This window comes from Pelophylax lessonae (genome assembly GCF_965119305.1).
Source record: "Pelophylax lessonae genome assembly, chromosome: 1".
Lineage (NCBI taxonomy): Eukaryota > Metazoa > Chordata > Amphibia > Anura > Ranidae > Pelophylax > Pelophylax lessonae.
In genome coordinates, this window is record NC_138768.1 from 582,920,336 (window position 1) to 582,936,258 (window position 15,923).

Sequence of the window (15,923 nt, forward strand, 5' to 3'; positions counted from 1 at the left end):
TATGTTGATACCTGAGATCACATTCTGATACCCACCTAGCTTATGATTAAAAAACGTATTGGACACCCAGTATCATCTTGTGAAGGCATTCTAATAACTCAATTAACCATTAACTGCTATCCACAACTTGTATTTAAACTTTTTTCATCAAGGAGAGCACATACTTTGACACTTTTCATTGCTGTTTGCTCTCAATCCCTGCTGTCACTGACTTAGCTTAGATCCCTACTGATGTTCCCAATCATGTAATCATTATGTCAGCTATGACATACACGATCTCATGCAGGCTGAAGGCTTCACTAAGAAAATAAAAGCATTAGCCTTCAAAAAAACACTGCACACTTAAGAGTGCAGAGGTATCTGCAGTGCATATGTTTAATTCTTGAGGCTGGGTTTAACACCTGATTCACATGCGACTCACAGCAGGGGTCCAGTGTGTCCCTGTTCTCCCTTTCAGGGAAGAATCAGGCCTGAATTTTTGGCTTAACCACTTAAGCCCCGGAAGATTTTACCCCCTTCCTGACCAGACCCTATTTTGCGATTCGGCACTGCGTGAGTTTAACGGACAATTGCGCGGTCGTGCGATACTTTACCTTAACGAAATTGACGTCCTTTTTTTCCCACAAACAGAGATTTCTTTTGGTAGTATTTGATCACCTGTGCATTTTTTACTTTTTGCGCTATAAACAAAAAAAGAGCGTAAATTTTGCAAAAATAACAATATTTTTCACATTTTTTTACATGAAATTCCCCAAAAAAAAAGTAAAAATCAAAATTTTTTTACATTTTAGGCCAATTTGTTTTCTGCTACATATGTTTGGTAAAAAAAATCACAATAAGCGTATTTTGATTGGTTTGCGCAAAAGTTACTGCATTTACTAACAAAGGGAAAGATTTTTGTCATTTTTGTTGTTTTTTTTTTATGGCGGCGATCTGCGTTTTTTTTTTGCGGGACTGTGACATTGCGACGGACAGATCGGACCCTTGACTGACATTTTTGACACTTTTGGGGGTATCAGTGACATTACTAAAGTAATCAGTGCTATACATATGCACTGTTACTGTAAAAATTACACTGGCAGGGAATGGGTTAACTTTATTGGTAATGCAGGGGTTAAGTGTGTCCCTAGGGGCGTGCTTCTAAAGCCCCGTACACACGTAGAGATTGTCGGCCGTAAATATTCGGCCGCCGAACGATCGGTCGGCTTGTTAGTATGATGCTTCCGACAACCGACAGCAAATTTTCGGCCGAACAGAATCTGGCGTGCAGACTTTAGAATTTTTGTTGGCCGTCACCAGAACGGCCGATTGTTCGCCAGTCAGTACAGAATTCGGCCAACAAACAGCAGATTAGCAAGACTGGGCATGCTCAGAAAAGAAAAAACACACACGGAAAGTTAACCATCACATGACATCACTTGCAGTCGGCTGTTGTTGGCCAACAAAATTCGTGTGCAGTCTTTAGCCCTTTTCAGCCGACAGGACAGCACCGGACAAAAGACGGCCGATCGTTCGGCCGACATTTGGTACGTGTGTACGGGGCTTTACTGTAAAGGGTTGTGGCTAGTGGTGTAACAGAGACATACGATCCTACAGCAGGACCGTATGATCTCTGTTCTTACACAGGGGAGAATGACAGGCGGCTTTGTTTACATCAGCCGCCTGCCTTTCTCCCTCTGCACCGGACGATCGCGTGTGACCGGCGGACCCGCGTGCGGGGATGTGCAGGAGCGATCGGGGGCGGTAGCGTGCCTCCGGCGGCACGCGCTCACCCCCTAGAGCCTCACAGGCTAGCGACGTAGTCCTATGTCGCTTTGCCTGTGAGGGGCTGACTGCCGCAGTAAATATACTGTGGGCGGTCGGCAAGTGGTTTAATTCGGATCTGAAACAAAGCCAAAGACGCATAGGATCACTGTGCAATTCACTGTGCAGCCGCCCCAGAGATGTGTGAATCGGCTCCATTGAGAGCCGGTCACAGTCTCCTGTCATGCGAGTTGAACGCGGCGAAACCCGCATCCAATTCGCATAAGTGTTAACCCAGTCTTAAATTACCAGAAATATTAACATAATTAAAAATAGAAGATTTTTAAGTTTTGTCCATTTGTCAGGATATATCACAAAAGCAGAGCAGGCAGGCAAATCCATCACAAAGGTTTTGTCATGTTAACGGATATACTGTAGAATGACACTGCTAAATTTGGGCTTGGCATCTAGCATCAATAACCTCTGGTAATGAAAGGGTTAAAATGAATGAAAAGGCAGGATGTTTAAATGAGAAGCTGGTAAAATTACAAAATATACCCATCCAACACTTGTGCTTATTTCCCTTGAAATTAGAGAGTATTTAACATGCAGATTAGGGACCCTTCAACAGCTGGAAATTTCATAAACTATATTTCTGTGCAATACAAAAGGATTTTTGATGACAGAGCTCAACATAAACACAGAAAACTAGTTTAGATATACTTAGCTGTGGCATGTTGAAGTGGAAAAGCACACAGGGTGCAACGGGTTGAATTTGTGCTCACGTACTATGTATTGCAACTAGAGGAATGAAAGCATCCAATTTTGTTTTTCAAAGAAAATGTTATTGCTGTGTAAATTTAAAATGTATTCATTTTGTATATAGATAACATTCAGAACTCATTCATACCCTCCAGTGCTGTGTATTTTGGTAAGGTTACGTGTGTTATGTTGCGATGCCACCAAGGCAATGTAGCTCCGATGAACAACCACATTAGCACAATACACCAGGATTCAAATATCCTTAGTAGAATGGATAATGCTCTCTTGCATAGATTGTTACCATGCCATTAACAATAGTGTAATCCAGAAGATTATGTTCAAACGATCTGATTCTAAATAAATAAATAAGTAACAAATCTAGAATTTAATAGGAAAATATAATATTCGTATTCATTACGTCAACAGTCAGCAATAAATATATCTTCTTTCAATATCATTTTCTAACTTTAAGTTGTATAACCATCTGTTCCCAAAATGAGATACAGCAGGAGCTCCTGTCACAAAGCTTATGGGATTCAAACACTGGCAAAGCCATCTTGTGAAGTGAAAGACGTTTATATTTTTCATCATAGACACATTAAGTTGTTTATACTGCACTTCAGAAGATGCTATAAAAAATATCACACATGACACAGGAAAATTGAGGTTTATTACTTGGATCCAATTATATCCTACTGTGTGAAACAGCTTTTCCTTGTTAAGAACAAAGAGAAAATGCTAGTCCTATTATAACATCTGATTTCATGTTGTCATAGGATATAATGAAAGATGAATGCTCAATGCTGAAGCTGCAGCTTAAGGAACGGGAAGAACTTATCCACCAACTGCAAGAAGAGCTGGTAAGTTATACAAGAACCACTGAAAAATGGTCATTGAAAACTAACGTCATTTAGGCTTTGATCAAGTGCTCAGTAAGACGTATGGCTTCCACAGTAAGTACACAGAAGTGTCCTTTATTGTTTTACGCTATTGCAAGTGGTTTTGTTCTCATTCATCTCCATAAGGACGAAGATAAAAAAATAATAAAAATGTATGTTTTTTTTGTTTGGAAACTGCTAAGACAGATGTAGTCATAAACCAGATGATAGAGCAAAATAGAAAACTCTTCTAGAGACATCATGTAGATGTACTTTTGTCTGCAGATTTAACGCTCAACTCAAACTTTTTTGTATTATTTTTATTTCACACAGAAAAAGGGTTTGACTGTTTGTCCTTTAGCCTCGCTTTTTATCTTTGGCTTTGTAACCAGTGATGGAAGTAACTGCGTTTAAGTAAACGGCGTTACTTAACGCAGTTACTTTTGAGGGTAACGAGTAATCTAACTGAATACTCGTGCCCTCCCTGTAACGCTGTTGCCGCTACTTTGGCTGATTTACCGGAATTACATCTACCGCCACTAGATGGCAGTAGTGTAATTGTAATTCCCCCTCTCCTCTATGCCGCGGCCAGCGCTGTCCGCAGTACTGGGAACAGTGGAGAGAGTAGGTGACTTGAGGAGAGGTGAGCGGCAGAGCACAGCGCGCCAGGCCCAGGAGGGCAGAGCATGCGACCAGCCGACCATGGAAAAACGGAAAGTAAGTGTTTGTTTGCACTGTATCTTGTCCCATCTGCCACCTTCTCCAACTGAAACACAATTCTGACTAGCCAGTAGCCAGCAACAAAACCAAAAGGTTGATAAAATTGGTAAAACAAAGATCAGAACATTGAGTTGAGTGTAACTTTGTAAATCTGGACTTGCTCTTTCAGTGGGGTTGGTTGATATGTCTCTTATTTGTCCGATTTTTCCTCCAGCTGTTTTTCCACTCATACACTGTGCAAAGGTCAAGCATGTGCAAGAAATACCTGCATCGCCTTTTTCCTTTATTTATTTTAGGTAAATCGTTTGTGAGCACTGGAAAGGACAACCTTCTTAAAGCGGAGTTCCACCCAAAAGTGGAACTTCCGCTTTAAGTAGTCCTAACCCCCTGACATGCCACATTTGGCATGTCATTTTTTTGCGGGGAGGAGCAGGTACCTAGTTTTGACATGTACCCGCTCCCACTTCCGCTGGGAGCGCCGCGGCACCCTGAGCGGAAGTTCTTCTCTCCCCCTCCCTCCCTGCCATCTTCTGGGACACGTCAGAGGTCCCAGAAGATTGCCGGCCAATCAAAATGCGCAGCGCAACTCGAGCATGCGCAGTGCGTACCCGGCTGTGAAGCCGCAAACTGTCACAGCCAGGTGCTCACAGCAGTGATGCCGGCGCCGCCGAGACCAGAGGGAGAGGATCGAGGCTTCGGGCGGCCGCATCGCTGGACCGGGGGACAGGTGAGTGTGTGTTTATTAAAAGTCAGCAGCTACACTTTTTGTAGCTGCTGACTTTTAATAAACACAGAAAAGGCTGGAACTCCGCTTTAATGCCTGGAGAACACCTTATGGAGCCAGTATATTCCAGGTAAAATGTATTATTTGTTATCATAGCTTAGGTGCCACTGTGCGTTTCCAGTGCACAGTTTGTAACTTTATACATGTCATGCATATATGGGTTTACGGTTTTACTTTTACCAGCAAATTCAAGAATGTTTTATTCATAACTGCAAGAGGAACAGGTGAATCAGGCTGAGTGAAAACGAGTTAATCAGCTCACATGTTTTCTAGTAGGACACCACCACCAGCAGCCAGCCAGGCAGCAGCAGCACATCAGGTACCAAAAAAAAAAAAGCAAAATACGGTTACTCACAGACTCAGTCACAGTCCGGACTCAGACCCCCACCACCACAGTGTGCCACACCACCACCACCAGTGTGCCACACCGCCACCACCAGTGTGCCACACCTGTGCCATCACCACCATCAGTGTGCCACACCACCACCAGTGTGCCACACCGCCACCACCAGTGTGCCACACTGCCACCACCAGTGTGCCACACCGCCGCCACCACCACCACTACCAGTGTGCCACACAGCCATCACCAGTGTGCCACACCGCCACCACCACCATCACCAGTGTGCCACACCACCAGTGTGCCACACCGCCACCACCAGTGTGCCACACCGCCACCACCACCACCAGTGTGCCACACAGCCATCACCAGTGTGCCACACCGCCACAACCACCATCACAAGTGTGCCACACCACCATTGTGCCACACCGCCACCACCAGTGGGCCACACCACCACCACCACCACCAGTGGGCCACACCGCCACCACCAGTGTACCACACCGCCACCACCAGCGTGCCACACTGCCACCACCACCACCAGCATGCCACACTGCCACCACCACCACCAGAGTGCCACACCGCCACCACCACCACCTGTGAGCCACACCGCCACCACCACCAGTGTGCCACACCGCCACCACCAGTGTGCCACACCACCACCACCACCAGCACACATATATGTTGAAGTGGAGGGAGGTTAGGGCATCTCTCTGGGTCTAGGTCTACCTGGGAAACAGAAATAAAAACTTGAGAGAGGTTCTGACTCATAGCCACGCCATAGAAAACTAAAAGAAAAAAAGTTTTTGCTGGAGACAGGCTTTGAACAGATCCAGATGCTAAAAGGATATACATAAAGACAGCACATAGGGGTTATGCTACAAATGTCTGAAATCCTGGATGTACTTGAGAAGGGCTGTCTAAGGCATCTTAGTAATAATACCCTATATATCAAATCCAGTTATTGACTTACTAATATTACCGTAGTTCATGTACAGTATCTCACAAAAGTGAGTACACAGCTCCCATTTTTGTAAATATTTTATTATATCTTTTCATGAGACAACACTGAAGAAATTACACTTTGCTACAATGTAAAGTAGTGAGTGTACAGCTTGTATAACAGTGTAAATTTGCTGCCCCCTCAAAATAACTTAGCACACAGTCATTGTTTAAACCGCTGGCAACAATAGTGAGTATACCCCTAAGTCAAAGTGTCAATATTTTGTGTGGCCAACATTATTTTCCAGCACTGCCTTAACACTCTTGGGCATGGAGTTCACCAGGTTGCCACTGGAGTCCTCTTCCACTCCTCCATGATGACATCATGGAGCTGGTGGATGTTAGAGACCTTGCGCTCCACCACCTTTCGTTTGAGGATGTCCCACAGATGCTCAATAGGGTTTAGGTCTGGAGACATGCTTGGCCAGTCCATCACCTTTTCTCTCCTTTAGCAAGGCAGTTGTTGTCTTGGAGGTGTGTGTGGGGTCGTTATCACGTTGGAATACTGCCCTGTGGCCCAGTCTCCAAATGGGGGGATCATGCTCTGCTTCAGTATGTCACAGTACATGTTAGCATTCAAGGTTCCCTCAATGAACTGTAATTCCCCAGTTCCGGCAGCACTTATGCAGCCCCAGACCATGACACTCTCACTTCCAATGTACCAACTTTTGTGAGATACTGTATATTAATTTAGTAATCAAATGTGGCAAGCATTCAAAAAAAGCCTGCTATGCATTTTATATGTATAGAAAGAGGCATATAAAAACACAAAAATGGCTTTATATTACTTAAATTTTAACCCTGGCTAAACCTTTTTTTGTGTTTTCGATAAAGTGAGAAAAGTATAGAACTTTGGGAATGTTTTTTTTGCTGTCTGATTCCCTTCAACTCTGTTCGTATGGAACTGGAAGAAATGAGATACAAACAGCAATAGAAATCTCCCAGAGTTTCTAACAGCCTCCCACATTACTGCATGCCTCCTCATCAAAGAGAAGTTCCACTGTCAGTGGGACAGAAAGTGAGGGAAATCCTACGCAACTGGGACATTAAAAAACGTACACATTTTTAACCTTTTCCAGTTTTTTATTGGAATGTGTTACAAGCAAGACCCTAATGTTAAAGTCCAGGAAAACAAATAATATAGCATTCATTTTTACCTATAAAATCACAATATGAAAATTGGTAGTTTTAGGACTTTATGAGAACCTGTAGTGTAGATGTTGTGCCCAGAGAGGGCAAGCAGAAGGAAAAATGACAAATCATTCATATTGCCTGTAGATTCCCTGCAACTGATCTCTTTCCCATTACTGAAGAATGTATTATACTTTGTTCTGCACCGTGTCTCTGTGTGGAATCATCATCTTGGTAGATGCAGGACTTTGCTTTCCCAGGTAAAAGTAGCCCCTTGTGATTGGTTATCTGATGACTGGCAGGTGAGTTTTCAAGTAAAAGCAGGAAAGGTGCAGAAAGCAAAGCTCAACAGAATGAATGAAGCAGAAGCAGGGATATTCTTGCACTCCAGCAATGAGAACACTGAGGAGCACTGTAGTGACATCACAAAATCTCACTCCAAATCCTTTGAGACTATTAGGCAGAGGCAACAGTGCCTTAGATGATTCCACACAGCAGAGTTACAGCTATGAGTCTACAGAATTGGAGTGCCTAGCTGCAGTCATATTTAGGAAGAGGAATACTATTTTTATGGAAAGAATTCAAGAAAAAATGTAAACTTTTCAGGGCACTGCTTGGGTACAAAAAGCATTTCTTAATGTTTCTTTATCCACTTAAGCCCCAGAAGATTTTACCCCCTTCCTGACCAGGGGGTTTTTTGCGATTTTTTTACTGCGTGAATTTAACGGACAATTGCGCGGTCGTGCGACGCTGTACCTAAACGAATTTGACGTCCTTTTTTTCCCACAAACAGAGCTTTCTTTTGGTGGTATTTGATCACCTGTGCAATTTTTACTTTTTGCGCTATAAACAAAAAAAGAGCGTAAATTTTGCATAAACAACAATATTTTTCACATTTTGTATATGAAATTCCCCCCCCCCAAAAAAATTTAAAAATCAAAATTTTTTAACATTTTTGGCCAATTTGTTTTCTGCTACATATGTTTGGTAAAAAAAAATCGCAAAAAGCGTATTTTGATTGGTTTGCACAAAAGTTATTGCGTTTACTAACTAAGGGAAAGATTTATGTCATTTTTGGTGTTTTTTTTTTAATGCGTAATGGCGGCGATCTGCGATTTTTTTTGCGGTACTGCGACATTGCGGCGGACAGATCGTACCCTTGACTGACATTTTTGACACTTTTGGGGTTACCAGTGACATTACTGCAGTAATCAGTGCTATACATATGCACTGTTACTGCAAAATGACACTGGCAGAGAAGGGGTTAACTTTATTGGGGAAGGAGGGGTTAAGTGTGTCCCTAGGGGCGTGTTTGGACATGGCTACTAGTGTAGGAACAGTGATCAACGGTCCTACATAGTAGAACCGTATGATCACCATTCCTACATAGGGGAGAATGACAGGCGGCTTGTTTACATCAGCCGCTTGCCTTTCTCCCTCTGCACCGACGATCGCCGAGTGATAAGCAGACATCGGGTCCCCCGGTCACACGCACTGGCTTGCTGGGAATGAGCCGGAGCGGGAGCGCGCCTCCACGGGCGCGCGCTCGCCCGCTATTGGCTCCCAAGCAAGTGACAGGCTAGTGACGTATATATATACGTCACTTTGCCTGGCCAGGGCTGACTGCCGACGTATATAGTCGTGCGGCGGTCGGCAACCGGTTAAAGAATTGTAAATCTCCACTTTTAAGTCCAGGTCCACTTTAAGCCTCCAACACTGTAGCAGAAAGCTGCATAAGAAACACACAGAGGGGAACTGTCCATGTTGCTTTGTACCGAGATACAGCAAATACATTTTAAACATGGCTACAATCAGAGTTACATTTTTATTGCATTGTAATGGCAATCTGTATAATGACTGATTTGGACAAAATAATACTTTATCTAATTAGCGAACTGAAACATATAAGAACTATTTTGTTTGTGACCTATTCCCTTTAAAATAAAGCTAAACTCACCTCCCTTTGCTACCTTTTGGGTGCCAATGACCCAATCTTCTTCCAGGTTCAAGATCTTCAACCATCTTGATTGTTCGGGCCAGAATAACATAAGCTCTTTGCATGTTCACATATCCCAGCATCGAGCTTTGACTTTCCTTTGCTCAAGATTTTATATATGAGCTCTGCTCCTGTGTAAGGTTTTAAAAAGCAATTTTTTCATGTATAATATATTTATTGAACAGATAAAAAGGCTGTCTGTTGACTATTTTCCACATATTATGTGCACATTATAGTGTTATTTATTTCATACTTCTTGGTAACAGCCACTGCTGTTTTATCTGAAGGCATCGTGTTTTCCATCTTATCTCTCACTGCCTCAGAAACTGCTTTGGTGACCATAAAACAAACACAGAGTAGAATTTATTTCATTTTTTTTTTCTCTGCCGCTACCCTTATTATGCCTTTGTTGTCTAGAAACAGAAAGTAATACTCCAAGGGAAAAAAGCAGATGAGTTTCAGGTTAAATAGGATCATTTAGGCCAAGACAGACGAGGACGGGATCACAGGGTCAACTCTTACAAATTTATCAAGATGAGATAATATCTGACAGGTGTCCAGAGATTGAAATAGATACATTGTAATGGATTGATATGTATAAATGTTTGCTTGTCCCTCTAGAACAAATAGAAAAATGTTATTGTTTGCATCTCTTTTGTGTCCTGGTTCTTGTGTATTTTCATTAAATAGATGCCAGGGGCTTGGGCTGAGGAAGAATAATCAAAATGCTGTGCTTGTAGGATCATCAGCAGCAGTAGACATAGTGTCATATTGTAATGAGGTCAGCTTCCTGGAAAGCTGACTGTGACAATGTAAACCAGTGATAAAAGTAGAGTTAATGTAAACTATAATGTGTGATATATCATAGCTGCTGTGCTTATCAACAAACTTAAAGATGGACACACATGGAACAAGATCAATATGTCATAAAAAATTTTTGATAGAGCAATGGAACAGTCTTACTACCTGTAGAGTGTTATTGGCTGCCCTGCTGGACTGGGAGACTGCACTGACACCTGACATGCACTGAATAATATATGTTTTCTATGTGAAGGAAGGACTGCTGACGGTCTTCTTGTTACTTTCCAAATAATCAGATCCCTTTATGAATGACAGATTTTAGGAACAAATGAACACACTGTCATTAGAGGCTGAAAAATATGAAACTTTAATAGAACATGCTGTATTTATTTTGTATACTTTTTGTATACTTTTTGGCCAATTTGTAAAGCATTGTTATGGCTTTATTGTGACGATACAGTGTCTTTAAAAGAAAAATGTGCATTTATAAAGTACAGTGTTGTGTTTTATAAAAGTATTTATCATTGGCTTACTTGCTCCTGACAGAAGAGCCCAGTCAATTGATTTATTAAAGACAAATAGTTTGTTTTGCAAGGCAGTTTGCATGGGGATTCAATTTCTCCCCAGAGCTTAGTGAATGAGGAGAATCTCTGCTGACTTCCATCAACCAGTCCTGTGCAAAAAAAATTGCAGGGTTTTTTTTTTGTTTTTTGTTCCTTGCACGTGATTGGGTATTATTTTCAAAGTAAAATTTCACCTCATTCACTAGGTTCTGGGGAGAATTTTCCTTGCAAAGTGAACTGTTTTTTTTTTTTTTTTTTGTCCTTAGTAAATTACATAGTTACATAGTTAGTGAGGTTGAAAAAAGACATCAGTCCATCCAGTTCAACCTATGATGTGTGTGTGTGTTTGCTGTTAGTCGTACACTGTATACCCCTGTATGTTGTGGTCTCTAAGGTGCCCATCTAATAGTTTTTTGAAACTATCAATGCTCCCTGCTGATACGACTGCTTGTGGAATAGTTACATAAATTGATGTGTAAAATTCTACAACTTGCCTCTCCTGTTACCATAAAATGCTACAGTAACTGCAGCTTGGTGCACACTGCAGCTTACACAGCCTAAATTACTCTAAAATGTAGGTGCAGAGGGAAGTCAATGCTGTGGTGTCCAGTTAGGAGCAGTAGCTCTGGAGTCCCGTGACCACAAGTTTTTTACATTTCTTAGTTTCTCTGCAGTATAACAAATGTAATTTGATCCCCTGCTTTTCAGCGCTATTCAAAAAACTCACTACTAAATAATTCAAAGGAGGGACCATGGTGTGTTTTGGTTTTGTGTTGCCCTAGGCAAGACTAAAATCAGGTGCCCCCCATCTAAATTTGTCCCCACCCCTTCATTCTCAAGTGGCTATTTGGGATCTTTGGTGGCTATGTGGGAGTCTCTGGTGACTGTGCAGGGTCTCTGGTTGCTATGTGGGGTCTCTGGTTGCTATTCAGGGACTATGGTGGCTGTTAGGGATCTCTGGTTGCTATGCAGGGTCTCTAGTGGGCTGTGGGGTAGTAACCCCCCTCCACTAGTCTGCTCCCCCCACTCCCCCACTAGTCTGCCACAGTGCATCCCCCAACTCCACCCCCCCCTGCTAGTCTGCCACAGTGCTCCCCCCTCCCCTACCCACTGTTACCCTGCCACAGTGCTGCCCCCTAGGAGAATATATAGGAATAGGAAGGAGAGAGAGAGATGGGGGACATAGAAAAGGGGAGAAATGGAAGAAGGATAAAGAGGTGTGGGGAGATAGAAGGGGTTGTGAGAGATACCTCCAGTGTCCACACTCACCTCATACCCTGGCTCCACACTCGCCCCATACACCCCCAATGCCCACACTTACATGTCTCCAGAGGACAATTGTCGGCTGGGTGATGTAGTTGGTCTATACAAGGTACAGACCAGCCATCTTCCATTGCACCCAGCAGGTCACCCCAGCATCACCCAGCATCATCTCTACTTTGGGAGTCTGGAGCTGACAGATTGGGGGTGCCTGGTATCTGGGCTAAAAGAATTATAGTAGAACTTGCCTTAGGCTTCATGTACACAGGACTCTTGAACTTAACAGCTAGTAAATGCCCATTATGCCAAATTTACGCGCCTTTAGCGGCCTTTGCGTTTAGAAGTGTTTTTACATTATAAAATGGGCAAAAATGTATCCCCTTTGAAAACACCTATATACGAAATGCTTATAAACAAGTTACCATGTTTAGATGTGTTTGCACGCTGTTACAAGCATTTAGCATTTCAAATGCAAATAAACTTCCATCTGAACCCAATTTTTGCTTTTAAAAAAAAAATGCCACTAAACGAAACTGCCTCTAAACGACTATAAATGTCCGTCTTGGTGTACATGGACAGATAAGATAAATAAGAGGAGAGTTCAGGGGCTGCTGAAAAAAATGCCCAACTACTCCTAAACGTCCGTGTATCAACAGAAGTACATGAGGCCTTGTTGTGCAGATCTGTGATTGCTAAAACACCTAAAAAAAAAGTCCTCACCAATACAACAAAACACAAGTTAATGCAGATATATATTGAATAAAAAGAAACCTCTGAATTTATTTTTAAATAAACTAGAGAAAGTACTTGAATTTGTCCTAAAACCGCCTTCTGCAGCGGTACTGGGGCAGGGAGGATTAGCACTCTGGGTCTGCCAATCTGTGCGGCATTGCACATATCTGCAAGTGAGCATGCTGACAGGAAGAGAGAGCAGAGAAAAAAAGGAAAGTACTCATCAGGGTGATGTTCCTGCAGTGTCCAGTCAGTTGGATTGTTTTCCCCAGCGCAGGTCAAAGATGCTTAACTGAGGTACCTGGATCACAGTGCTGACTTAATTAAATTACAGATCTTCGGGCAACTGTAACGATTCTGTTATGTACTATAATTCTGTTAAATAGCTGCTTTCCTAAAGGTCAAGGGGGATCTTGTGAGCCTGTGTAGATGTTTTGCATTTGCTGATCCTGTGCCGATCATTACCATATATGGTATATGAATGTTCCATAGTCTCCAATCTGTTGTTACACTGATGATCTTTTACCTATTCTTGAAATTTCACCAACCTGCCTAATAGAAACTACAGTGAGTACATCAATTATAAAAAGGCCTGGCATAATTTCAAATGCTAATAGTGAGTCACTTTGGCAGTATAATTCATTAGGTTTCCAGAGTGACTCTAATGCTTCAGATAATGCAACATTTTATAGCTTTAACCAGCCTAAAAACATGTCTCAAAACATTTAATAGGACATTAAAATCCTCTCAGCATTTAGAAGTTGCTGATACTCGCAGCTTCCTATCAAAATAAACCCTAATGGAGCAATACCGGTGATAATGGATATATTTATAATCTGTGGCATTGATATGACATAATATACCTGGTTTCTGTCCATATGATCTTACACTGGTACTGTTTAACTTTCCAAAATTAGCATACTTTTTTTAGCTGCTGTCCTTTTACTTATTTTATGTGGTTAATTAGTTTGAAAAAATATCTAAATGAATAATATAGAAAGGGATGTTTCTGCCAAAAGGTGAAAAGATCAGGACAATAATGTATTCACTAGAGGGGAGACCAGGGCCAGGACAAGGGGTGGGCAGAAGGGGAAGCTGCCCTGGGCACTCTGGTATCATGTGAGGTGGGGGGTACCACAGGAAGATTTGGGGGGGGATATTTGTGTTTGCAGGGGGAATTTTGGGGCAGAAGGGGGTAAGTATTGTTATAGGAGCGGGGATTTAGGGATATTTGTGTTGGGAGGGGCAATGGGGGAGAAGAAGATTTGTGCTAGGAGGGGAGGGGGGATTTGAAGCAAGGGGAGAGAAGATGTGTATTAGTAGGGGAAATTTAAGGGGTAAAGGATTTGTGCTAGGTGGGGTGAAATTTTGGGTGGTTCGCAAATGAGCTGGGGGGATTTGGGGGAGGGGGGGGAAAGGTTTGTGCAAGAGGCGGTATCCAGCAGCGGGGCAGATTTGTACTGGAAGGAGGGAGAATTTATGCTTGGGGGTAAGCTAGCAGTTTAGTGCTCAGTGTTTTTGAGGGGGGTTGCTGACACTGACACACAATGCTCATACATCTTGGGGGATGTAGTTTGGCATGTTCACCCTGGGCTCTAGATGACCTTGTCCCAGCACTGGGGGAGACATCAGAGGTACAGGACCTGTAATCCCACCCTACTGTTTTCCCCAGTGCTTACAGCAGATAATAGCAGCTCTGCAGGGGTGGGACTTAGTAGAGGGTGGCAGCATAACAATCACTACCTTTGGCTGGCATGGGAATGCAAACTTCCTGAACATACACATTCAACATTTTTATTGCAGACAAGTTCATACAGTAACTAATAAAAAAAATATTGCATGTTGTGCTATGCATTACAAAAGTTGTACACCTGACCCCTGTTTATATATATATATATATATATATATATATATATATATATATATAGATAGATAGATAGATAGATAGATAGATAGATATACACATATATATATATATATATATATATATATATATATATATATATATATATATATATATATATATATATATATATATATATATATATATATATATATAGATATACACATATATATATATATATATATATATATATATAAATATTTTGAAACCCATTCTCTCACACACTTGGAAAACATTACTTAGGGAATTGAAGCAGATTATATATACTTAAGCAGAATTAAAGTGTCACACTCTACTCCTTTTTATAAGTTGAATTAATTGCACGGATCCCAAAACTGACTTTATTCTAGCAGTAATTACTCTCAGTGAGCTCAGCTCAGTGAGACAGATGTTGAGTATGGCAATGACAATATTCCATGATACACCATGGGGATTAGCCTCCCATCCGTACTGTGCTTCAGAACTGTGATGAAAAGCTGCTGGCCTGATAAAATCTTTAATATTTCCCAGAACTTGCAGAGGTGATTGTGCATATTAGTTTAAGCTTCTATCACAAAACATTGTCATATTTCAGTGTTTGGAGTGGCTATAGATAAATGATAGTTATGTCACTAAAGTAGAATGCGCATGCTGTTCTCTCTCCAATGCTGTACAGCACATTTACATAGAAATAATATTGAAGAAATGAACAAATCTGCAATAATAATTCAGGTTTGAAGTGCCCCTTGACATTTAAGAAGCTTACTTTTAGATAACAATTCCTTATATAAATTCATCACATTGGCTTGTGTTAGAATGTCTCTCGGCAGCTTCACAGTCTCAGGTATATAGTGTCCTACAGAAAGGCCTAAATATGATTAACTGTGAGGTTAGTTACCCTGTATAGAACCTACAGCAGGTTTACTTGTGTGTATGTGTTCAAAATAATGATCTCTGAAATAGATTTTTAAATTTGCAAGCTAAAGTGTTTTGCATGGTCTGATGCATGAGTGTACAATACTATTTTTTTAGGTAAAAATAAATGATAATACATCACTGCTATACAGTATTAGGAAAATGATTGCTTTAAAAAAGGGAAAAGTGTTACATAAGGGTGAATAAACTAAGGTGCAAGGGTGAGCTCAAAGTTTTTTTTTTTTTTTAATTTTGCCTTATAAATTTAACTATTATTTTAATAAAACATGCAGGAGATGATTAGTTGTTTTCTCAGTTTTACAATAAAAAATTACTGAAAGCCTTTATTTATTAGGCCCCATGTACACTGGGCATTCAGCCCCGATGTATGGGGCTCTGGCATTTAGGTGTGGGCGAAAG

General features: G+C 41.5%; 1 protein-coding gene across 1 annotated transcript in view; it reads left to right on the top strand.

The window, feature by feature from the left end:
* The window catches only part of CCSER1 (coiled-coil serine rich protein 1), a 1,246,501-nt gene that overhangs the window by 1,070,451 nt on the left and 160,127 nt on the right, over positions 1-15,923 (top strand). Inside the window, exon 8 of the mRNA XM_082244166.1 lies at positions 3,282-3,365. Within this exon, the coding sequence (XP_082100292.1) occupies positions 3,282-3,365 (84 nt within the window). The remainder of the gene's footprint in view (positions 1-3,281; positions 3,366-15,923) is intronic.